The 24,631-nt window shown below is 35.7% G+C and overlaps 1 protein-coding gene across 1 annotated transcript in view; it reads right to left on the reverse strand.

Annotated features, from left to right (window-relative positions):
* The window catches only part of HMCN1 (hemicentin 1), a gene marked incomplete at its 3' end in the record, with an annotated part of 530,768 nt that overhangs the window by 188,455 nt on the left and 317,682 nt on the right, over nucleotides 1-24,631 (reverse strand). Inside the window, exons 37-44 of the mRNA XM_082833486.1 lie at nucleotides 15,488-15,589; nucleotides 14,414-14,590; nucleotides 13,719-13,870; nucleotides 12,451-12,574; nucleotides 7,760-7,935; nucleotides 5,286-5,382; nucleotides 1,849-1,971; nucleotides 926-1,087 (exon numbers count right to left, since the gene is read on the reverse strand). Of these exons, the coding sequence (XP_082689612.1) occupies nucleotides 926-1,087; nucleotides 1,849-1,971; nucleotides 5,286-5,382; nucleotides 7,760-7,935; nucleotides 12,451-12,574; nucleotides 13,719-13,870; nucleotides 14,414-14,590; nucleotides 15,488-15,589 (1,113 nt within the window). The remainder of the gene's footprint in view (nucleotides 1-925; nucleotides 1,088-1,848; nucleotides 1,972-5,285; nucleotides 5,383-7,759; nucleotides 7,936-12,450; nucleotides 12,575-13,718; nucleotides 13,871-14,413; nucleotides 14,591-15,487; nucleotides 15,590-24,631) is intronic.

Raw genomic sequence — 24,631 nt, forward strand, 5'->3', positions numbered from 1 at the left:
CCCAGACCGGTGCACGAACCCGTGTCCCCTGCATCGGCAGGCGGACTCTCAACCACTGCGCCACCAGGGAAGCCCTCCACATACATTTTGGAGGCAATATTTTTGTCTCATACCACAGCTATGCAAAGATTAAATGAGGTAATGTAAATATTTCAAATACTTTCAAATCTTATATAAATTAAATATTCTTTACAATGAAATATTTTTACATACTGTAAATGTACCCTATGGTACAATGCCATCTTCTCCATTTTGCACATACACTATCCTGCCCTCCAAAAGTTACAGCCACGTTGATATACCTGCCAGCAGCAAGCTGATGCAGATGTTCAGCTGTATTGCTGAATAAATAACAGCTAGAAAGAAGTCATTACTCTTTATTACGTCAGCACAATTAAAATTTGTGGGGTTTATGAAAGGTATAGTTGTCCCTGGGTATCCATAGGGGACTGGTTCCAGGACACCCTAAAATACCCAAATGCTCAAATCCATTCTATATAAAATGGCATAGTATTTGCTATAAGCTATGTACATCCTCCCTTATACTTAAATCATACTTATTTGCTATAAGCTATGTACATCCTCCCTTATACTTAAATCATCACTAGATTAGTTATAATACTTAATACAATGTAAATACTGTGTAAACAGTTGTAAATACAATGTAAATGCTATGTAAACAGTTGCCTGGTGCGTGGAAATTCAATTTTTGCTTTTTGTAACTTTTTGGATTTTTTAAAAATAGTTTTCAATCTGCAGTTGGTTGAATCCATGGATGCAGGATCTGTGGATATGGACGGCCAATTCCATACTATAACCATACTACTTTGAATGACTCTTAAAGATATGAAGAAAAAGTAAAAGGGGAGGATGGAGAGGTTTTTTAAAAAAAATTGTGCCAAAGCCTGGCTAACTAATAACTTACTGTAAACTTGCAGATTGTAGTCTTTCTTTGCTGCTCCAGCAACATTTGATGCCACACATGTATAGAGCCCTGCATCAGATTCTTCTGCAACTGAAATCTGCAACTGCCTGCCTCCAGATAAAGTTCTGACCCGCCCTGCAGAATCAGCCAGCACTGGGGAACCTGCAAAGAAAACCAAGTGGCAGAATGTGAAGCATAAATGTAAGGTGTTTTGTGTATATACTCTAATGAGTATATATACATATATATTTACTTCCTAGTTCACATACTTAAAAGGCAGAGGACACTGTATAATAATCTATGCAAGAAGGAAGAGGAGGAAGATGAAGAGAAGACTATCTTCTGCAAATTTTTCTTTCAATCAATATTGCATTTAAAAGAAAACCTACTTAGTAAAACAAACAAAATAAAATCTTTAAGTAAAACAAGAATTATTTTTTAGATCAGCTAAAAATTTAGATGATCTGATACTTAATGGAAACAGATATTTGTTGATGAATAACTAAAAATCGGTTCAACTGCAGAATTCAATCTTAACGTACATTACAAAACTGTCACAAATACAGCAAAAATGTTTGCTTTAAAAAACAAGAAAAATTTTAAACCTATTTTAAAGAAGAAAGAAATAGTTCATTGAATGGTGGATTCTCGATCATTATAGCTGCCCTACAATGCATTTGATTAAAAAAGAATTAATGGAGAAAATTAATTTCTTCTTGGGAGCAGTGAGTCTCAAAACTGACAATTTTCAGGTTGATATTGTAGAAATATCGCATATGGCGCATTTAACACAAAGCAATTCTGCTGTCTGGTATTTTTGCGTGCAAACCTTAAGAAAGTTTGTTGGCATGTTTCTCAAACAAAATATAAATTGACTTAATATTTATATTTAATTTTATAAATGTCAAAGGATGAAAACTGACCTTTCTTCTTCCAAATGAGATTTGGGGGTGGAATACCACTTGATTCACACAATAGACTAATAAGATGCCCTTCAATGACTGTAAGTTGAGCAAGTTCATCAGAACCATAAATATTCGGTGGTACTGAAAGATTAAAAAAAGGAAAAATACTATTTTACACTCAAAAATAAAATTTCCCTAACACTTTGCATGTAAAAATAAAAAAGGTTCCCACTCAAATGGTACATGTAAATAATTTAGCACTTGAGGTTGACCTATCAACACCACATTAAAAGTCGACTGCAAGACCTAGAATAAATACCTAATAGCAGACTTCCCATTTTCACAGATAGAAACTTAATTATCAAAATACTCAGAGTGATATAAAAAGGAGATACAGTCTAGATATTTAGACATCTTGCACCAAAAGAAATGAAGACACTTGGCAAATTTAAATTTAACCCAGTCATTGTGCCTCTCCAGCTTTGATATCTCAGATGTTGAACAGAATAGAAAGACACCAGGCATATAACATATAGTAAAGAACAGAGGTAAGGAATTTGATCTGAGAAACAGACATGCTACCTATCCTAGATTGCACAGTCTGCATCCCCCCACTGATCTCCAGCTTCTGCTTGGAACTCTCAAAGTGAATTCTGACTACCCACACTTTACTCAAAGAGGCTGAGTCTGCATTTGCTGGTTGAACTCTCCCTTGGGACACTTTTCTGGCTGCAGTATTATCACGTGATAGATGCTTATCCTCCCAAGCTCCTGGGAGTTGAGGAGCGGGAGAATCCTCCTCACCGCCAATGCTGCTTCCAGCCATTGTTCAAGCACCCCCATGAAAGTCACTATTCTTTTGAGGCTCATGTCACCCATTTACTTCTTTTTTTCTTATCACCATCTGTGAACCTGTCATTCTTTTTCCATTCACTGAACAATTTGGTACTTGTTTTTATCCTTTCTCTTTATATGAAGACCTGCCACATTCTGTATGAACTCAATATCCACACGCCTAAACACCTGGCTACTCAGTTCCTTGATCTGCTCATCCTGTTCTCCATCAGAGGCCATACCCTTTTCACCATCTAGAACATTTCTCCTATTAATTTATAAATTTAGGCCACTTTCTGACAACTGCTCTATCCTTATAGCTCTTTCACTCAACTATTCCCAATTCTCAGTTCAATGACCTAATTGAATCTCAAGTCCTTAAACCTCTCAGAAGCCTCCCAACCTTGCTGCTTACTCTTTTATTTACCAACTTCACTATCCAACTTAGATTTCATGATCAGTAATTTCAGCTAGTCCTCTGCCAATGTTTTCAACTGCCCGGCACCATTGCTCTTCCTATTTGGCAATACCCTTAACTTGGGATGAATCCTATAGTTCACTCTGTCATCACCTATCCCACAGATGAAAATTCTACAGAAGAAAATGACAACTACACAAATTGCCACCACTATAAATTCATGATCTCCAGCCCAAACTCCACCTCCTCTACTCCCATGGCTTCCATTAATACAAATACTTGCAAATCTGTACCTGTAATGCAGATACTCTCTGAGATCTGGACTTTTATATCTGACTACTTAACATCTCATCTTGGATGCCTTTGAGGCACTGTCAAACTCAACTTGCCCCAAACTGAACTCAGTAACCAGTGTCATTGTCTTTCTTCTTAAGCTCTCTGTGCCTACATGTGGCATAGTACCTAGAACACAGAGTCACTCTATAAATGATTTTTGAGGTCTCGACTTTCACTCCCCTATCATTCATTCTTGCATTGACTGCGACCTGCTTTCCTCTTTAAGAGGCATTGGTCTACTCAGTTGTAAAGTACACTTTGTATTTTATGTCTCATTTGGCTTCTCTGCAATGTGTGCCATTATTCATTCATTCATTCACTCATCTTTCTAACCACGTCCAACTTATTTGTTGTCCGTGTTCTTCTTCTGGGAACACCATTGTCCCTTAGTTTCCATGACACAAGCTTTACCCAGTTTTCCTCCTCCCTCTTTGACTGCTCCTTCTCAGTTTCCCATTTGGGGGTCTCTTTTTCTGTCTCCCTTCTTATGTGATATGTGAGGGTCATTCTATACAGTACTCTTTTGTACACATTCTTCTTATTCTCGCTAAGGGATCTCAACTACTACGTATACACTCATGTCCCTAACCTCACATTTTTAGCTGTTATCTCTTTCTCCTGAGCTATAGGCTCATAATTCTGATGGCATAGAGGACAGCTTCACATGAATAGTCTACAGGTATCTCTAATACAGTATTTTAAAAATGAATTCTTCATCTCACTTTCTAATTGATCACTCCAAATTTTTCTTTCTCTTTTCTTTTTTTTTTTCCAACTTTTACTTGATAAGACTTAGCTCACTGTTGTCCATATTGGGAGTTATACGAATATTTTCCCCATTTGAAAGAAATTAGAAGAGAAAGGAAAGAAAGGAAATATGAAGGGAGAAAAAGGATAGAAGGAGGTAGGAACAGAAGTGAATGATACATAACAAATATGTAGTAAATATAAAGGTATTGCATAGTAAACTCTGTCATTTAAAAGTAAATCCTTTTACAGGTGAATTATAATACTTCTTACAATTTTCCTCAAGATTTTAAAAAATGATAATAATGATTTATAATTAACAAGTCATTTTATACATAAAATATTTATTCTCTATTGGAATTAGATTACTTCCTCTACCTATTTTTATTTTAAAATGTGTTTTTGAATTAACTTTTATAATCAAAGGTAAATTTCAGGTTATTATCTCAAAAATTAAAAAGTTTAAACAAATACAATCAAAATTAAGAGAGCTTAATACGTTATAAATGAATTTAAAGAAGTACTTAAAATAAAGGTGAATATGTAGGAAATGGGAACACTTTTGAACATAGTGTAACAACTACAGTGATATAAAAGTTGTGACTATTCCTAAGAATTATCTTGATTAGTAATAGTAAAACTTCAAACAAGAATAGCTTTGCACATTCGTCAGCGGAGTAATCCCATCTCCCACCCACAAGTGCATGTGTCCTCTTTCTCTCACACAAATATAATTCACATACACAATTTAGCCTTTTGACTTATTTTCAATTGACCAACACACTCTCTGTTCATGGGGAACACGCAATCATTAGAGGATCTCAGTTGTAGAAGCTAAAAGGCATATTAATCAGGCAGGAGAGCAGAACTGTTCTACATCAAAGTTACAGTGACCAACATGTTTAGGTTCAAGAAATCTGTCTAGTTGCTCTTGAATTAATTATATAAGCTGATATTCAGGACAGTTCAGCATCATTTAAACATATTAATTAGTGTCCATGTCTGTATTATGATCAATTTTAGTTACGTGGTTGGTTATTTTAAGAACTGACACAAAGAATCAAAGATTAAACCACAAGCTGTATCATTTGCTTTACAATCAGGGGCTGATCCCACTTACCCCAAATGTTGACATTATAGCTTTTCTCAGTTTTTCCAGCAACATTTGTTGCCTCACAAGTGTAACGACCACTGTCTTGAACCTGAGCATCTTCAATCTGAAAACAAAATCATGCTTTGAAACCACAGTTTCTATTTTGTAAGTAATTGGGGCTTTTCTATTAATGTTATTTGTGATCTCTGATTTTTCATTTGTGTTCTGAAGGTTTTCAAACATATAAAAAATAGAGGGAACAGTAAAATGGATGGCTATATGCCCATCACCCACATTCAACACTTATCAAGATTCAGCAATTCTTTTATGTCATACCTTATTTGAATCTCATTAATTTTACTGGTTGAAGGTCTAGAAAGGCCTTTTAAATATGATTCAGATAAAATAACAAAAAAGTCACAATTAATTTCTGAATATGTTATTCAGGGCTTTAAATATACAATCTTTCCATGCCCAGGTCCTTGTTCAGTAAAATAATACCCATACTATTAATTTATTATGTCTTCTCCTATATTGGGTTTGTAAGCTTCTTCAAGCCAGGTATTATACTCAATTAGTCTCAATCTCCTAATACCCAGTTTGGTGCTTGGTAGATAACTGAATACCAGTAAATACTTTCCATATATTTATCTGCAACATACATTAATACTCATTTATCATTTATTCATAGACCTTTCAGCAGTTACTGAGAATCTTGTACCAGGTACTATAGGTAAAAGATACAAAGAAGTATGGTGTGATATATGGTTTCTGACTTCAGTTTTCAATCTAGTTGAGAATATAATGTATGTGAACATAAAAAAAGAGTTTAATAATAAACAAGGTATAAATAAGAATATAAGATAATCTAAGAGGTACAACAAACAGTATATAATTGCTGAAAGCTTTGAAATCAATTGCTAAAACATTCAAAAGAGAATCATTGGAGTTGGAGTTATCATTAAAAGTATTTAGTACAGCAGGGGTACACTAGAAGTTTTCATTTCCATGAGGTCTTCGCCCTATGTTCCTTCCTATGGACCCACACATTCCAGGGTGCCTGGCTAGCCTCAGTGGTGGAGACTCAGTGGATCCTAGGATTTCTTCACCATCACCTCTCTCCTGGCTTCCCAACTCTATTGGGATCCGTGCTCTGAAGAAATGAACTTCTCTACTCACTAAAATTTGCTAGGAGAGTTCTAATCACGTATAGCTCTCCCCTAGCAGAGCTGGGACCTGTGGTTTGTACAAGCGTCTCCCTCTATCATTCAGTCAGAGCTGAGGTTTGAGAATTCTACCAGCTGCTTTCTTGAACTCTGGGGTCTGCCTCTGAGAAGGGGCAGTGCTTTTTGCTTTTTTTTTGCTTTTTTTCCCCCATATAGCTCAATTGACTTATCCTACTTTCCTTCATCAGTGACTCCGGCCTTTCCTTCCTCACCGGCTCCATCGTTACAGGATCATAATTCCGAACGACTCCATCCTCCTGCCTCCAATATACACTTTCACCTCCCTCTCACTCTCTCCTATACTTCTATCCTCCTTGTGTAAGCATCTTAGTTTCCTTTGTGTTGAAAATCATTATCCATTTCCCAAGACTCTCCTTGTTTGACAGTAATAATATTCCTTTACCAAGAAACTATGGGGTGTAGTGGTTAGCAGCATGGATTCTGAAGCTATACTCCTCTATTCAAATCCCATTTCTGCCTCTTAGTAACCGTAGGCAGATTACTTAGCCGTTCTTTCAATTCTAAATACGGTTATTGAGGATTTTATAAATACTCCAATGGCCTGTTGGCTTCCTGAATCCTAATTCCTTAAGTTGGCTTTCAATGTTAGCTCTTATTTCGCTTAAATCAACGTAGTCCACCTTATTTCCAAAATTCACTTTGTTAAATTGTTTCAGTCACACTAGCTTACTTGCTTCCCGTAATCAGGCCTTTTGTCCTATCTACCCATAAAAAGCCAAGTAGCTTTCCAAGACTATCTGGAAACCACAGCCTCACGTTTTGCTATCTTTCCCAAATGTACTGTCTATATCATCCACTTGGTAATTAACTTAGAGACTTGAAGCACTCATTGCATTTTTCATGAGCTGTTAAATTTTCATATATTTATGCAAAATTGGAAGACATTTTGCATAAATGTGTCATACTTTTTTGCATCCCTATGCAGAGCACCTAGAATGGGTATTCGCTGATTGGCTGAATGACTGAAGATGATGCACTCCTTAGAATATTTCTATAATATTTTCCTAGAAGTATTTTTGAATGGCTTCTGGCTACAAACATGAATTGACAGTTAAGTATAATATTTAAACCTTACTAAGCATAAAACTGAAAAATATTACAAACCTCATTAATAAAAGGGTTCCTAGAATTTTATAAGATGAAATTAGTAGAATACTTGTAAAGTTTAATAGGGGTACTATTTTGATAGTGGTAATACCAAAGCCATGAGCTTAGGAATAATATAAGAAGCAATAAATGAATCTATAGGCTTACCTTTAACACACTGCCATTTTCAGTGACACTGAGGCCTGGTTTCTTCAGCAAGGGGTGGCCGTCTTTTAACCATGTCAGAGTCGGTGGGGGAATTGCATCACTTTGACATAGTAACTCCACAGCTTGGCTAATGAGGATAGAGACGTTCTGTTCTTCTCCCATAATATTTGGTGCAACTAAGTGAAAGATGGGTTTTCCCTCAGGATAAAAGAGGCCAGCATACTGCTTATCTTTATTAATCATCAGGACATATACTGAATAACTTTATTAGTCCTTTTAAGATGTAGGATCACAGTAATTCTAACATACCCTCTGCACATCAATTCGTTCAGAATCAAGTGTTCATAAATCACTGATTAATGTGTTCCTGTTGAACAGAAATAGTTTTTTCACTAACTTTTCATGTAAAAAAGCTTTAGAACTGGAAGTTCTCACCAAGTGCCCACTTAAGAAACTTCTTGAACTAGATGTCACCACTTAAGATTTTCAAAGTATTAAACCACTCATGAAATATTTTGGAAATAACAATGAATTAAAAGCAAACACATTTTTGATGTTTATTTTTGCAAAAGAAAATAAATTTCATAAATACAGAGGCAAAATAAAAAAATAGAGTTGAAAGAGATCATCCTGTCCCACCTCACAGTTTGCAAAACATAAGATGGGTGACAGATAAGAGCTTATTTGAAATAACGTGACTAATTGGTGGCGAAACTAGGAGTCTTCTGACTTGCAGTTTAGAGCTCATTTTGGTTTTTCACAGTGCCTTGTCAGTTTTCTATGGAATAAAGACCATGTGGGATAAATGATACATTAAAGACCAAACTAAAACAGTGACCAGCTGTACAGCACACAACTACATAAAAAGAAGAAATGAGTTGAAATTTTGATGAGATTAAAATTAGAATTCCCTGGCTATAAGGCTTGTCAGATCGTGAAATATGTTCTTGGAGAAGTTTAAGGAACTGCATTCCCTTGGGTGTATTAAAAAATAGAGTAAACAATCATTTGTCTCAGATGGTCGAGGTACAGCCCTGCCAAGAATTAGACGGTGGGCTCCATAAGCTCTCAAGGACTCTTTCAGGCTTATATTTATAATAATTCAAAATCATGAACTAATGATAAAATCAGGCCTGTTATAAAAGGGCCACTCCAAAAAGCACAGAGGGGAATTTCCTCAGCCATTTCTCACTAAATCCCATAACTATTTAGGATTGTAGGAAACATACCATATTTGTAGTTTTTTTGGTTTTGTTTTTTTTTACAAGAAAGATTACGTTTCATTGAAATGAATCCTAAAGGATTTTCCAAATGCTTTGGTAGAAATAAGATTTTTGTGGTAAGGAACATTATGATAGTCCATTGGCCATTGTTTCCAGCTTGGTACTGTTGCATGTGGCAAAATGACAATGAACGCAGGGTACTTAAGCTAGTCCCTATAGCTTAAGGGGCTAGAACCAGGAGGTTATATAACCGTGTTCTATAACCAGGAGGTTTCTCTGCTACCATGTCTTTTACACAGGGAAAGGCATTTGAACTAGAGGGTATTTCTTATGCTGTTTCTGGATGCAGGACTGTGTTAAACCCAAAGGAAATGAGGCTAACAAAAGAAACTCCATGCACAATGGTTGGAACAGATCAGTGGAACTTTTGGGCAGAGATCTGTGATGCCCATCCTGCTAAATTTAACAGCACACAGACATGTGGCTTTCCAAAAGCCTAAAGTAATCTACGGGTGACAGAAAAGAGTGGCATTGTTTTTAACATGTGAGACAACAGATAAAAGATACACAACTAGTCTGTTTGAGATGAAAACTTCTATAATCTCAGCAAAATCAGCACAATGAGTGCCATCTTCTAAGATATTATGAAAAAAAGATATATTCACCAGTCTTAGCATAGAGAGTCCTAAATACAACTTCACAGTTGGAAATAATTTCAGGTTAAGTCTGTCCTCTGTGGATAAAAATGTACCACAACTATATAAAATATGTTTATCTCAGATTATTTGTAGAATTTACAAGAGAGCATGGATTCTTTATGACTGCTTGTAGACGTAAAAGTCAGAAACAATTCAAGAAAGCAGAATGCTAATTTATTTCCAAATATTTTTCCTTCAATTACTTTTCTTTAAGCTAAATGAGTTGAATCAAGCTCAATTTTTTTCAATTGAGAGGAAAAATACAAAAACAGTAGAGTAGGGCTTCCCTGGTGGCGCAGTGGTTGAGAGTCCGCCTGCCGATGCAGGGGACGCAGGTTCGTGCCCCGGTCCGGGAAGATCCCACATGCCGCGGAGCGGCTGGGCCCGTGAGCCATGGCCGCTGAGCCTGCGCGTCCGGAGCCTGTGCTCCGCAACGGGAGAGGCCACAGCAGTGAGAGGCCCACGTACCGCAAAAAAAGAAAGAAAGAAAAAAAAAAGAGTATTTGTTTCTTAAAGAACATAAATTAAAGCAAATCTAATTACAGTCAAGGATATATATTACCTCAGCACAACTATTTTTTTCTGCCCTGTCTTTCATTTCCAACTTTTTGTTTAGTCTGAGAAGAGAACAAGCTTCTACCGTTTAGATCCTCAGCTTCCTTAGATGTTATCCCTATTCTGCTTTGCAGTCATGTTGCTTAGGAAGGGGTGTGTTGTGTCTGTTTCTCATCCTAGGCATTATACTTGTGAAATGTAATTACACAAGTCAGAATTGCCACAGGGTTATGCTTGTTAAAACACCGGGGAGTGTGTGATCTCTAAGAAAGTTCTCAGGGCTTCAGTTTAAAGATAAGGTACTACAGGAATCCAAAGCATTTAAAAACTCTATTCTCATGTTTCAGCACCTAAGACTATGGTGATGCATACTCCAAATTGATACCAGGGAGAAACAGTTTTAATGAACTACTCTTGTAATTGTAGGGAAAGCTATGTTACACAGTGTCTGCTCCTCCTACACCACCACACTCTACCATGTAAATCTGACGGGGACTTGCCTCTGAGGCTGCAGAATCATCATGCACCAAATAGATCCAAGATTGCCAAGGTTACCATCACAAATTTAGGAATATAATACAGGGACATAATACGAATAGTAGAGCATAGACTGGAAGCTAATTTCACATTAAAAACCTGTTTTAATCTGGCACTTCTTTGACATTCAAAATATATACACACAGCAAGTGACTAAACACATACGCACATTCTAAAACATACGCATGGGCTGGCTAGCCACTTGACTTTTATAACAGAGGGAAGATTCTGGTTTTCAGACTAAAAAGGTAGTATGGGGGTACTTAATAAATGATAAAAAGTAGTGACGCACATCTTCATAACTCCTGAAAAATATCAACTCTCTATCACCTCCCAGGTCCACTTTTGACACTAACCAGTGCAGAAATGGAAGCAGCCAATCCCAGATTTTCAGTGCTGACTAAAACCCAGTGAATACCGATGTTTGCTTGCTCATCTGCTTGCTTGTTCATGATTGAAGGAGCTGTTGTGTCACATACTTAGATTGATGCATCATTCTCTAAGGATAGTTTAGATTGGAAACATTCCAGTTCTTCATAAAGCATAAAAGTGACCCATTAAGGGAAGGAGTTAGATTCCTTGCAGTTGGGCATTTTAGACCCTCTGTTATCTCAGACACGGAGCACCAGCTGGAGGCTAGATACAGACCCATGCCAACTGCAGAAGCAACAAAAAAGAGGGATGCATAATGAGCCTTGGGTAATTTACTGATGCCAACTGGGATTTTTTAGCTTAATTAGAGATGCATGGCATCCATGTTGAAACAAGGGGCCTTTTTATTAAAAAATTTGGACTTATTATGTAAATTATTTGTGATGATTACATGTGTTTTGGCAAACTCAAAAAGGGAAGTCAATCCACATGGCCTGGAGGTAAAAAAAAAAAAAAAAAGTAATATATTTTGAACAAGAGTAAATTATTTGGAAGTGAGGTAGGACTTAGAAGAGAAGGCTTGCATTAAACAGGTACTCTTTGAGGACTACAGAACACATCCATTATTCCAGGAACCAAGAATATAATGCAAGTAAAACCCTGAAAAAGTTCTAAATGCAAAGGTATACTAAAATGTGGAATGACAAGTGTAATCTGTGAATGGAGGCCATTGAGGCCCCAACTTTGTTCCAGGGGCCTCTTGGTGTGATGGAATCAGACCTTTCCTTTTGTACCTTACAGCTGCATCATAGGTAGGAAGAAAAAATACTTGAATTTTGCCTAAGTTTATGTTTAGTTTAACTTTTGCTTCTCAAATATCCTTTAATTCATAGACATAGTACTGACTATAAAATATGCTGATTATACATATAATTGAAAAGTAAGAAAATCCAGGCTTCGAGTAGAATAGATCAAGAGAGCTACTTGAACAGAGCCTTGCCTTAGGGAGAAGAATGTCTTCCAAACTGCAAAGATCTCTCCATAGTCAAGTTCTTCAGAGTGCTCCATAAAAACAACACCCTACATGCTGGATGTATGCATCTTTATTTCTCAGAACTTCAATAAAGGAAAATTAAAGTCAAATATAAGGCAGAAAGGGTGACTCTGATTTAATTAACCTTGTAATATTTTGATAATTTCTATTGTTCACAGCTCTTTATTGTCAAAAACTTTCTTAACTTCCTCAATGACATGAGGACTTAAACACAGCTATATCAGAGCAGAAGTAATTATTAAAATGTCTCACCATATACTCTGAGGTCAATGTCCCTTTGTTTCTCCCCAGCAGCATTTACTGCCACACAGGTGTATCTCCCCGTATCACTGATTTGCGCGCTGGTCAAGGCTAGGATGCGGCCCCCAGACAGAACCTGTTGATGAATAGAAAGCTAAATAACCAACGTATCTCCTGAGAATTGTAGGTGTAAACATACTTTTTCAATTATTTTCTGAGATTGATCAACTGAACATTTGCCTCTAGAAGGATTTCTACTTGGATGTTTTAAAGAGGGCAAGCATCATTTAATCCCCTTCTCATCTTATCTGTGGAGGACGACAGAGGCTAGAACCAAACTTGGTAATAACCACTGAACACAACTCTCTACATACAGGATCAAGTGAAGATCCAACTTTATCAATACTTACTACAGAAAGAGAAAAAGCCACCAGGGGAGAAAGATAAGAAGAAGTGGGAATAAGAGGAGCTAATCCTCCTCTTAATTTTTCTTTCAGAGAAAAAGTAAGAAGGTAAAATTAACAGCATGGTAGCAGTCAAATAAATTAATTAGTCACATTCATTGTCCTTTTATCCCACTGATGTAGTTGTACCTTTAATATTGACATGGACTCTGGATAGTCTATGATCCCAAATTCTGCAAGCAATGGATTTTCAAGAAAAGTTCAAGAAGTAGAATGGTGGAGTAACTATGCTCTCTGCTAAGCAAAGCAAAATTGAAGTACACTTTCAATGAGATATATGTGTTTCCGTATTTTAAATTTTGAGTCAGTGCATGTACTTAAATTTTTTTGTCAGACTCAAATTTCACTTCTCATAATGTTGCCTTTATAATTTTTCTTTATATGATGTTTTAGTAGAAGTAAATATACTCTGTGTAAATATTTACTCTGAAGTAAATATTCTGATTATTTCCAGACATTTAAATATAACGTCTACCAAAAAATTCCTGTTTTTATTGTTGATGAACATTTCTTTGCATAGGGTATCTTTTATGGTGGTGGCAGAGAGCTGGGGGGGAAGTAGAAAGTATATAAAACAATGGTCAAAATATAGCGCTACATATGAGATAAGGGAACTCTTAGATATACTGAGCTTTTAATGAATTGTTTAGAAATCACAACTGTGTGCCCATGGTATTTATGGATGTATATGTGTACATGTTTGGATAACATTTGTGAATCCTTGCTCTCCAAATCCCTTTAAGAGTTTTACTTGTTTATACTTCCTGTATTGAATAATTAGATGGTAGATTTCACTTAAGGAATGACAGAGAGTACCTGTATCCCATTAGTGAAACTAGCGACAGGGCTCCCATCTTTCAACCAGGTCAGACTTGGGGCAGGGATACCTCTGGCTTCACATTCTAACCTCACCAGGTTATTAACTACCACTGCCACCATGTTATTGCTGCCAGAAATTGATGGGGGCACTGAAAAGGAATAAAAAAATAAATAAAATTAAGATATGTTAACATCATGGAATATTACATCTCAAAATAATAAAGCTATATGTTGTGTCCACAGTAATGTTTTACATTTTTATTTCTTGATTTCCAGGCTTTGTGTGTATCTGTGTGTGTTTCCTTACACTGTATCTACTCTAGTATGTTAACTATGAACTCCTCTTCAAAGCATTATTGGAGATAATAACTTGGAAACATTTCTTGAACTAAAACCTATGATTCTGACAGACAATATTTACAAACAGGGCCAACGTCATTAGCTGATAAGATTGTTGATGACTATTTGCAGCAATTCATCTAAAGAAAACTTAAGTTCAATAGCATGTGAAAATAGAGCATTTAATGGGAATCAGAAAATATAAACGCTTATCAGTTTTAGAATACTGCATTCTTAAGTAAAGATGACAATAACACATTCTGTTAAATATTTACACTAGAATTTTATAGATGCACTTAATCATTTTGAATGCTTCTTCACTCCAGGATAAATCTAGGAGAAGTAGCACTAACCATGGACCTGTAGACTATAAAATAACTCTGTAGCTCCAGCTGAGTTGATGGCCACACATTTATATATGCCAGCATCTGTGATCTGGGTGCTTTCGATATTGATGATCTGTCCTCTGTTCAAGAAAGTCATGCTACTGGAACCTAACAGTGGACGATTATCTTTGTACCATGTAATAGCTGCAAGGGGAAGAGGACAGAAATCCATCTTTTTAAAACTTTTCATTTAAAAGCTCAATACACACACTAAATCGAAGCTTAACTACAACAGTAACAATTGCTTTATTCTTATGCTTATCATCTTAGTTTAATCTGTTTACTTATCTCTTTAGGGTTGATTTTTAGGAGGAGGTAAACTTTAGAAAAACATGAATAGCCAAGCCAATATAAGAGTCCTGAAGTGAACTTATAAAAATAATATTCTTTACATTATCTCTAATGTATTAGGTTGGCCAAAAAGTTCATTTGGGTTTTTCCATACAATCTTACAGAAAAACCTGAACGAATTTTTTGGCCAATCCAATATCAGTATTTGTTTGATAGCAAACTTTTAACCGATTCTATTTCTTTTGGTGTAGTATATATTCCTCTCACCTGTAAAATTTTGTTTATGCATCTAATCAAAACCAAACACTATACATACTATTAGCCTCAAAATTTTTATATTATTATTGATTAGTATGAATAACTTACTGGTGATGAAAATCAACAAAATAATAGTCTCATCAAATGAATGATTTATAAAGATAATCAATTGAGACTAGATAAAAATATATTTTTCAACAAAAATTTATATACAATACCATTGTGGGTTCTGTGGTCATAGTAAGGACAGTAAGATAATTATTCACATATTTCTACATTGTTTAAATGAGTAAATTATTTCATGTAGTTAAAAGCAATGAAAATTCAAAAATATCATCTACCTAATGATATCCTTATCAATATTTTACCCTTGAAATATATTCTATAATATTTCCCTTATTAGTAATTACTATATTATGCTTATAAACAGATTTAGCAATTCGCAGAAATCTTAAAATGTTAATAAGCTACAGAGTCCACAAACACACCTACCAGGTGAGGGATTTCCAGTTGCCTTACACTCCAGCTGTATGGGGTTGTTCACTACCACGGTCTCATTCAGCATCTTCCCTGCATCCTCCAGACTGGGTGGTTCTGCAAGAAGCCCAAACAGATAATTAGCAAACACAAATAGGATATTTAAACTGAAACTGTTTGCTCACTGGGAATTGTCATTTCTTTCTTTCTTTCTTTCACTTATATACAATGATATATTTGGAATAAAACTAAAGTAGACTATTAAGTAGTACTGAGGAACAGGATGGAAAAAGCTGTTAACAGATTTTCTGGATCATCCATTTCTCTATGCCTAGACAGGAAAAGCCTTAGAACTGTAGATTAGTAGAGAAGTAAAAGAAAGCTAAAGGAGTATGTTTTTTAATTCCAATAAATCTGACTGGTCTGATGATGAATTGCCTTTACCAAGAAGTAATCTAACACATTTGAACTCTTTCAGGGAAGGACATGGGTATTCCTCAAAATATCTGACTTTACCTTAGTACAGTACTATCGTAAACCATTTCAGAGGGATTAAAATCATTTTTTGTTTGTTTATTAGAGTTTTTTCTTTTGATATGAAAGTTACAATTAAATTGTTAGTAAAATAAAACAGAAAACTACATTTTCAACTTTAAATAATCACAGATAATGCTGCTCTATTTTTAATGTATTTATAAAGTAGGAATTCAGAAAGTCTAAGAGGCATAGTGTAAAAGTAATGACAACTTGGAACAGCAATGCCCTACATCTTCTCCTGTCTCAAGGAGTGTAGGAGGGATGCCAGGAGAAAAACAAAATTACAAGTAAACTAGAGATCTTACCTTACTTGGAAAAGATGCTACAGATATGTTAGCTTTAAGGTTTATATAAAAATACATTTTAAAGATTTGCTAAATTTAACTTATCCAATGCATGAGAGCCCCTGACCTCTGCCTCATATACAATTAAACAATTGATCCATTAATCTAGCAAAAACAGAGAAAGGGGAAAGGAGAAAAGGGAACAAGAAAAATTACGAGAACTAAACAAGATGGCAGAAATAAAATCAAATATATAAATCAAGAGCATAAATGTGAATTAGTTTATTTTCTTGGTCAAGAGAGAAAGATTTAACACTATTTGAGGGTTAACAGTATTTTTTAAAATTAAAAAGCAAAACAATTGCAAAAATATTGACAATAAAGAGCTGGAAAAAGGTATACCAGAACAACAAGTGTGATATCAATTTCTGACATACTGTTATACAAGACAAAAATAATGCTTTCTATTGACTGAACTGTTAACAATTCAGAAAGAATCCACTCTAATGATAATGCTTTATGCACTGAATAAAAAAGCAAAAATTGTTAAATAGCAGAGAAAATTTGAAAAACTGAAAAGTACTATATTTTAGTACACCTTTCTTAGAAATTGACTATGCAGTGAAACAAAACATAAAGTTACAAATAATTTGAGAACTAAAATTACCCATCCATACTGTATGTGTGTATATATATTACATATAATATACACATACACATATGTATTTGTGTATTTATGGTTAACAAAGAATACATATTACTTTCAAATGCCAACAGAATATTTTCAAAACAGACTATATATTAGGCCATAAAAAAGTCAATAAAGCATTTATAACCATAATTTAATAAAACCATAATAAAAAAAACAGAACTCAGTAATACAATATAAAGTTCTCTACATGGAGAAAAAATTTATTAAAAAGGAAATCAAGACAGAAGTATAGAAGTAGAAAAAATAAATTAGAATGAGATTGATTAAAAACTAAAACCTATGGAATGTCACTAAACAGTAAGTACTCAAAAAAAACCTTAAAGCCCTAATTAATATATTAAAAACTAAGAAATAATGAAAATAAATGTTCCAATCATTCAACTCAGATTCCAGAAAAAGACCAATAAAATAAGCCAAAGAAGTCAGGAATAAAGAAATAATAAAAATAAAAGCAGAAGACTACACCAAAGAAAACAAACAAGCAAAAGAAATAACAAAAGAAGACAATAAAACTCAAAGCTGCTTTCTGACAAGTTTAAAATAAAGTCTGTCCTCAAAAGTAGATGTTCTTGTGAGTCATATTTATTTTCCTGGAAGTTGTTCCTAAAGACAAAGCCTAGACTCCACTCCTCCTTCATACCTGTAGTTCCTTTGTATCCATCTAATGCAATGTATTAACCCCTCCTGCTTGAAATGCCTAGAATGTTTCTGTTTTCTGCACTAAATTCTGATTTATGATATGGTATTTAAGGACAAAAGACCTTTAAATATGGCTATCTGACTTTTCCAACTGGAAAGGAAAAATAATTAGTCCATGGCGCCTTCTTTCAAAACAGTTATTTAAATACTAACTTGAAGCCTTCTGGACTAAAGTGATCACTGAAGGCTTTGACAGACTATGTAGCAGCTGCAATAAAACAACATGGTAAGAATAAGAAATAAAAGAGCTGTGGAGTGGGCTGGCTATTTTTCATTCCACTAAAGGACTGAAAGAAAAAAAGATTAGATGTCAGCAAGAATGGCAGAGTAAAGACTGAAAATACATGCCTCCATTAAAAAACAAAAAAGAACACTGGAAAAATTATCAAAACCAACTTTTTCACAACTCTGGAAATTAAACAAAGGCTTGCAATAATTAAAGAAGTGATTATTCAAGAAAAACAGCAAAATCTAATTAAGAACAGTGAGGTTTATGACATTTTATCTCACTCTATTCCCATCACCCTCTCCCTACCTCAGCAGTAAGCTTGAAAGCAAAGAGCTCTGCAACCACAGTGAAAAAAGCAGCCAAGTAGAAACTGGATAGTAGAATGCGTTTGGGTTCCTGGAAGGACCTTCAAGAGGGCCGAGGAGTAGGACGTGGAGATCAACTTCCTCCCCACAAATACATCAAAAATACACCTACATGTGGACTAACTCCTACAGAACACTTCCTGAACGCTGGCAGAAGCCCTCAGACTTCCCAAAAGGCAAGAAACTCACCACGTACATGGCTGTGGGGCTGACAGTCTTGGTGCTCCAGCTGGGTGTCAGGCCTGAGCCTCTAAGGTGGGAGAGCTGAGTTCAGGACATTGGACCACCAGAGACCTCCCAGCCCCACATAATATCAATCAGCGAGAGGTCTTCCAGAGATCTCCGTCTCAATGCTAAGACCCAGCTCCACTCAATGACCAGCAAGCTCCAGTGCTGGACACCCTATGCCAAACAACTAGCAAGACAGGAACACAACCTCAGCCATTAGCAGACAGGCTGCCTAAAATCATAATAAGCTCACAGACACCCCAAAACACACCACTGGATGCGGTCCTACTCACGAGAAAGATAAGATCCAGCCTCATCCAACAGAACACAAGAACCAATCCCCTCCACCAAGGAAGCCTACAAAACGTGCCAAACCAACGTTATCCATGGGGGACAGACACCAAAAACAAAGGGGAACTAGGACCCTGCAGCCTGTGAAAAGGAGACCACAAACACAGTAAGTTAAGCAAAATGAGAAGACAGAGAAATAAGCAGCAGATAAAGGAGCAAGGTTAAAAACCCACTAGTCCAAACAAATGAAGAGGAAATAGGCAGTCTACCTGAAAAAGAATTCACAGTAATGATAGTAAAGATGATCCAAAATCTTGGAAATAGAATGGAGATAAGACAAGAAACGTTTAACAAGGACCTAGAAGAATAAAGAGCAAACAAACAATGATGAACAACACAATAAATGAAATTTAAAATTCTCTAGAAGGAATCAATAGCAGAACAAATGAGGCAGAAGAACAGATAAGTAACCTGGAAGATAAAATAGAGGAAATAACTACTGCAGAGCAGAATAAAGAAAAAACAATGAAAAGAACTGAGGACAGGCTCAGAGACCTCTGGGACAACACTAAACACACCAACGTTCGAATTATAGGGGTCTGAGAAGAAGAAGAGAAAAAGAAAAGGACTGAGAAAATAATTGAAGAGATTATAGTTGAAAAATTCCCTAACATGGGAAAGGAAATAGTTAATCAAGTCCAGGAAGCACGGAGAGTCCCATACAGGATAAATCTATGGAGAAACACACCAAGACACATATTAATCAAACTAATAAAAATTAAATACAAAGAAAAAATATTAAAAGCAGCAAGGGAAAAGCAACAAATAACACACAAGGGAATCCCCATAAGGTTAACAGCTGATCTATCAGCAGAAACGCTGAAAGCCAGAAGGGAGTGGCAGGACATATTTAAAGTGATGAAAGGGAAAAACCTACAACCAAGATTACTCTACCCAGCAAGGATCTCATTCAGATTTGATGGAGAAATTAAAACCTCTACAGACAAGCAAAAGCTAAGAGAATTCAGCACCACCAAACCAGCTCTACAACACATGCTAAATGAACTTCTCTAGGCAGGAAACACAAGGGAAGGAAAAGACCTATAAAAACAAACCCAAAACAATTAAGAAAATGGTAATAGGAACATACATATCAATAATTACCATAAATGTAAATAGATTAAATGCTCCAACCAAAAGACATAGACTGGCTGAATGGATACAAAAACAAAACATGTATATATGTTGTCTACAAGAGACCCACTTCAGACCTAGGGACACATACAGACTGAAAGGGAGGGGATGGAAAAAGATATTCCATGCAAAAGGAAATCAAAAGAAAGCTGGAGTAGCAATTCTCATACCAGACAATACACTTTAAAAATAAAGACTATTACAAGAGACAAAGAAGGACACTACATAATGATCAAGGAATCAATCCAAGAAGAAGATATAACAACTGTAAATATTTATGCACCTGACATAGGAGCACCTCAGTAAATAAGGCAAATGCTAACAGCCATAAAAGGGGAAATCGACAGTAACACAATAATAGTAGGGGACTTTAACACCACACTTTCACCAATGGACAGATCATCCAAAATGAAGATAAATAAGGAAACACAAGCTTTAAATGACACATTAAACAAGATGGACTTAACTGATATTTATAGGACATTCCATCCAAAAACAACTGAATACACTTTCTTCTCAAGTGCTCATGGAACATTCTCCAGGATAGATTATATCTTGGGTCACAAATCAAGCCTTGGTAAATTTAAGAAAATGGAAATCATATTAATTATCTTTACTGACCAAAATGCTATGAGAGTAAATACCAATTACAGGAAAAAACTGTATAAAATACAAACATAAGGAGGCTAAAGAATGTGCTCCTAAATAACCAAGAGATCACTGAAGAAATCGAAGAAGAAATCAAAAAATACATAGAAACAAATGACAATGAAACCACAATGACCCAAAACCTATGGGATGCAGCAAAAGAAGTTCTAAGAGGGAACTTTATAGCAATACAATCCTACCACAAGAAACAAGAAAAATCTCAAATAAACAACCTAACTTTACACCTAAAGCAATTAAAGAAAGAACAGAAAAACCCCAAAGTTAGCAGAAGGAAAGAAATCATAAAGATCAGATCAGAAATAAATGAAAAAGAAAAGGAAATGATAGCAAAGATCAATAAAACTAAAAACTGGTTCTTTGAGAAGATAAACAAAACTGATAAACCATTAGCTAGACTCACCAAAAGGAAAAGGGAGAAAACTCAGATCAACAGAATTAGAAATGAAAAAGAAGTAACAACTGACACTGCAGAAACACAAAGGATCATGAGAGGTTACTACAGCAACTATATGCCAATAAAATGGACAACCTGGAAGAAAGGGACACATTTTTAGAAAAGCGCAACCTTCCAAGATTGAACTAGGAAGAAATAGAAAATATAAACAGACCAATCACAGCACAGAAATTGAGAGTGTGATTAACAATCTTCCAACAAACAGAAGTCCAGAACCAGATGGCTTCACAGGCAAATTCTATCAAACATTTAGAGAAGAGCTAACACCCATCCTTCTCAAACTCTTCCAAAATATAGCAGAGGGAGGAACACCCCCAACCTCATTCTACAAGGCCACCATCACCCTGATACCGAAACTAAAGATGCCACAAAAAAAGAAAACTACAGGCCAATATCACTGATGAAGATAGATGAAAAAATCCTCAACAAAATACTAGCAAACAGAATCCAACAGCATATTAAAAGGATCATACACGATGATCAAGTGGGGTTTACTCCAGGAATGCAAGGATTCTTCAATATACGCACATCCATGTGATACACCATATTAACAAACTGAAGGAAAAAAACCATATGATCATCTCAATAGGTGCAGAAAAAGCTTTTGACAAAATTCAATACCCATTTATGATAAAAACTCTCCAAAAAGTAGGCCCAGAGAGAACTTACCTCAACATAATAAAGGCCATACATGACAAACCCACAGCCAACATCATTCTCGATGGTGAAAAACTGAAACCATTTCCTCTTAAATCAGGAGCAAGACAATAATGCCCACTGTCACCACTATTATTCAACGCAGTTTTGGAAGTTTTAGCCACAGCAATCAGAGAAGAAAAAGAAATAAATGAATCCAAATCAGAAAAGAAGAAGTAAAGCTGTCACTGTTTGCAGAAGACATGATACTATACATAGAGAATCCTAAAGATGCTACCAGAAAACTACTAGAGCTAATCAATGAATTTGGTAAAGTTGCAGGATACAAAATTAATGCACAGAAATCTCTGGCATTCCTGAACACTAATGATGAAAAATCTGAAAAAGAAATTAAGGAAACACTCCCATTTACCATTTCGACAAAAAGAATAAAATACCTAGGTATAAACCTACCTAAGGAGACAAAAGACCTGTATGCAGAAAACCATAAGAGAGTGATGAAAGAAATTAAAGGTGATACAAACAGATGGAGAGATATAACATGTTCTTGGATTGGAAGAAACAACATTGTGAAAATGACTCTACTACCCAAAGCAATCTACAGATTCAGTGAAATCTCTATCAAACTACCAATGGCATTTTTCATAGAATGAGAACAAAAAATTTCACAATTTGTATGGAAACACAGAAGACCCTAAATAGCCACAGCAATCTTGAGAAAGAAAAATGGAGCTGGAGCAGTCAGACTCCCTGACTTCAGACTATACTAAGCTACAGTAATCCAGACAATAAGGTACAGACACAAAAACAGAAATATAGATCAATGGAACTGGATAGAAAGCCCAGAGATAAACCCATGCACCTATGGTCAACTAATCTATGACAAAGGAGGCAAAGATATACAATGGAGAAAAGACAGCCTCTTCAATGAGTAGTGCTGGGAAAACTGGGCAGCTACATGTAAAAGAATGAAATTAGAACACTCCCTAACACCACACACAAAAATATACTCCAAATGGATTAAAGACCTAAAATGTAAGACCAGATATGATAGAACTCTCAGAGGAAAACATAGGAAAAACACACTTTGACATCAACCACAGCAAGATCTTTTTTGACCCACCTCCTAGAGTAACTGAAATAAAAGCAAAAATAAACAAATGGCACCTAATGAGAGTTAAAAGCTTTTGCACAGCAAAGGAAACTAGAAACAAGATGAAAAGACAACCCTCAGAATGGGAGAAAATATTTGCAAATGAGTCAACAGACAAAGGATTAATCTCCAAAATATATAAACAGCTCATGCAGCTCAATATTAAAAAAACAAATAACCCAATCCAAAAATGGGCATAAGACCTAAATAGACATTTCTCCAAAGGAAACATACAGATGGCCAAGAGGCACATGAAAAGCTGCTCAACATCACTAATTATTAGAGAAATGCAAATCAAAAGTACAGTGAGGGATCACCTCACACTGGTTACAATGGGCATCATCAGAAAATCTACAAACAAAAAATGCTGGACAGGTTGTGGAGAAAAGGAAACCCTCTTACACTGTTAGAGGGAATGTAAATTGATACAGCTACTATGGAGAACAGTATGGACTTTCCTTAAAAAAGTAAAAATGGAATTACCATGTGACCCAGCAATCCCACTACTGGGCATATACCCAAAGAAAGCTATAATTCAAAAAGACACATGCACCCCAATGTTCACTGCAAAACTATTTACAATAGCCAGGTCATGGCAGCAACCTAAATGCCCATCGACAGACAAATGGATAAAGAAGATGTGGTACATATATACAATGGGATATTACTCAGCCATAAAGAGGAATGAAATTGGGTCATTTGTAGAGATGTGGATGGACCCAGAAAGTGTCATACAGAGTGAAGTCAGTCAGATAAAGAAAAACAAATATCATATATTAATGCATATACATGGAATCTAAAAAGAAGTTACAGATGAACCGGATTATAAAGCAGAAATAGAGACACAGATGTAGGGAACAAACTTATGGACACCAAGGAGTGAAAGCAGGGATGGGTGGTGGGATAAGTTGGGCAATTGCATTTGACATATATACACTAATATGTATAAAATAGATAACTAATAAGAACCTGCCATATAAAAAATAAAGAAATAAAATAAAACTCAAAAAAAAAAAAAAAAGAGCATGGGTAGGGACTTCCCTGGTAGCACAGTGGTTAAGAATCCGCCTGTCAATTCAGGGGACACAGGTTTGAGCCCTGGTCCAGGAAGATCCCGCATGCCGCAGAGCAACTAAGCCCGTGAGCCACAACTACTAAGCCTGCACTCTGGAACCCACGAGCCACAACTACTGAGCCTGAGCGCCACAACTACTGAAGCCCGCGCACCTATAACCCGTGCTCTGCAACAACAGAAGCCACTGCAACGAGAAGCCCGTGCACCGCAATGAAGAGTAGCCCCCGTTCACCACACCTAGATAAAGCTCGCACGCAGCGACTAACACCCAACACAGCCAAAATAAATAATAAATTAATTAATTAATTACTTTTAAAAAAAGAGCACTGGTAGAGGTAACTAATGGTAAAGACAGTAAAACTATATATTTTGCATATAACATTTTTTTCTCCCCTCCGAATTGAAATACAATAGCATAAAGCAATTATAAATATGTATTGATAGGCACATGATGAGTAAAGGTGTAACTTTTAAAGGAGGGGAAAGGGAAGGGACCTATATAGTAGCAAAGTTTTTTATGCTATTGAAATTAAATTAGTATTAATCCAAATTATAAGATTATTAATTAAGATGCTAATTGTAATACTCAGGGCAACCACTAAAAATGAACTC

Source organism: Leucopleurus acutus (assembly GCF_964270905.1).
Source record: "Leucopleurus acutus genome assembly, chromosome: 2".
Classification (NCBI taxonomy): domain Eukaryota; kingdom Metazoa; phylum Chordata; class Mammalia; order Artiodactyla; family Delphinidae; genus Leucopleurus; species Leucopleurus acutus.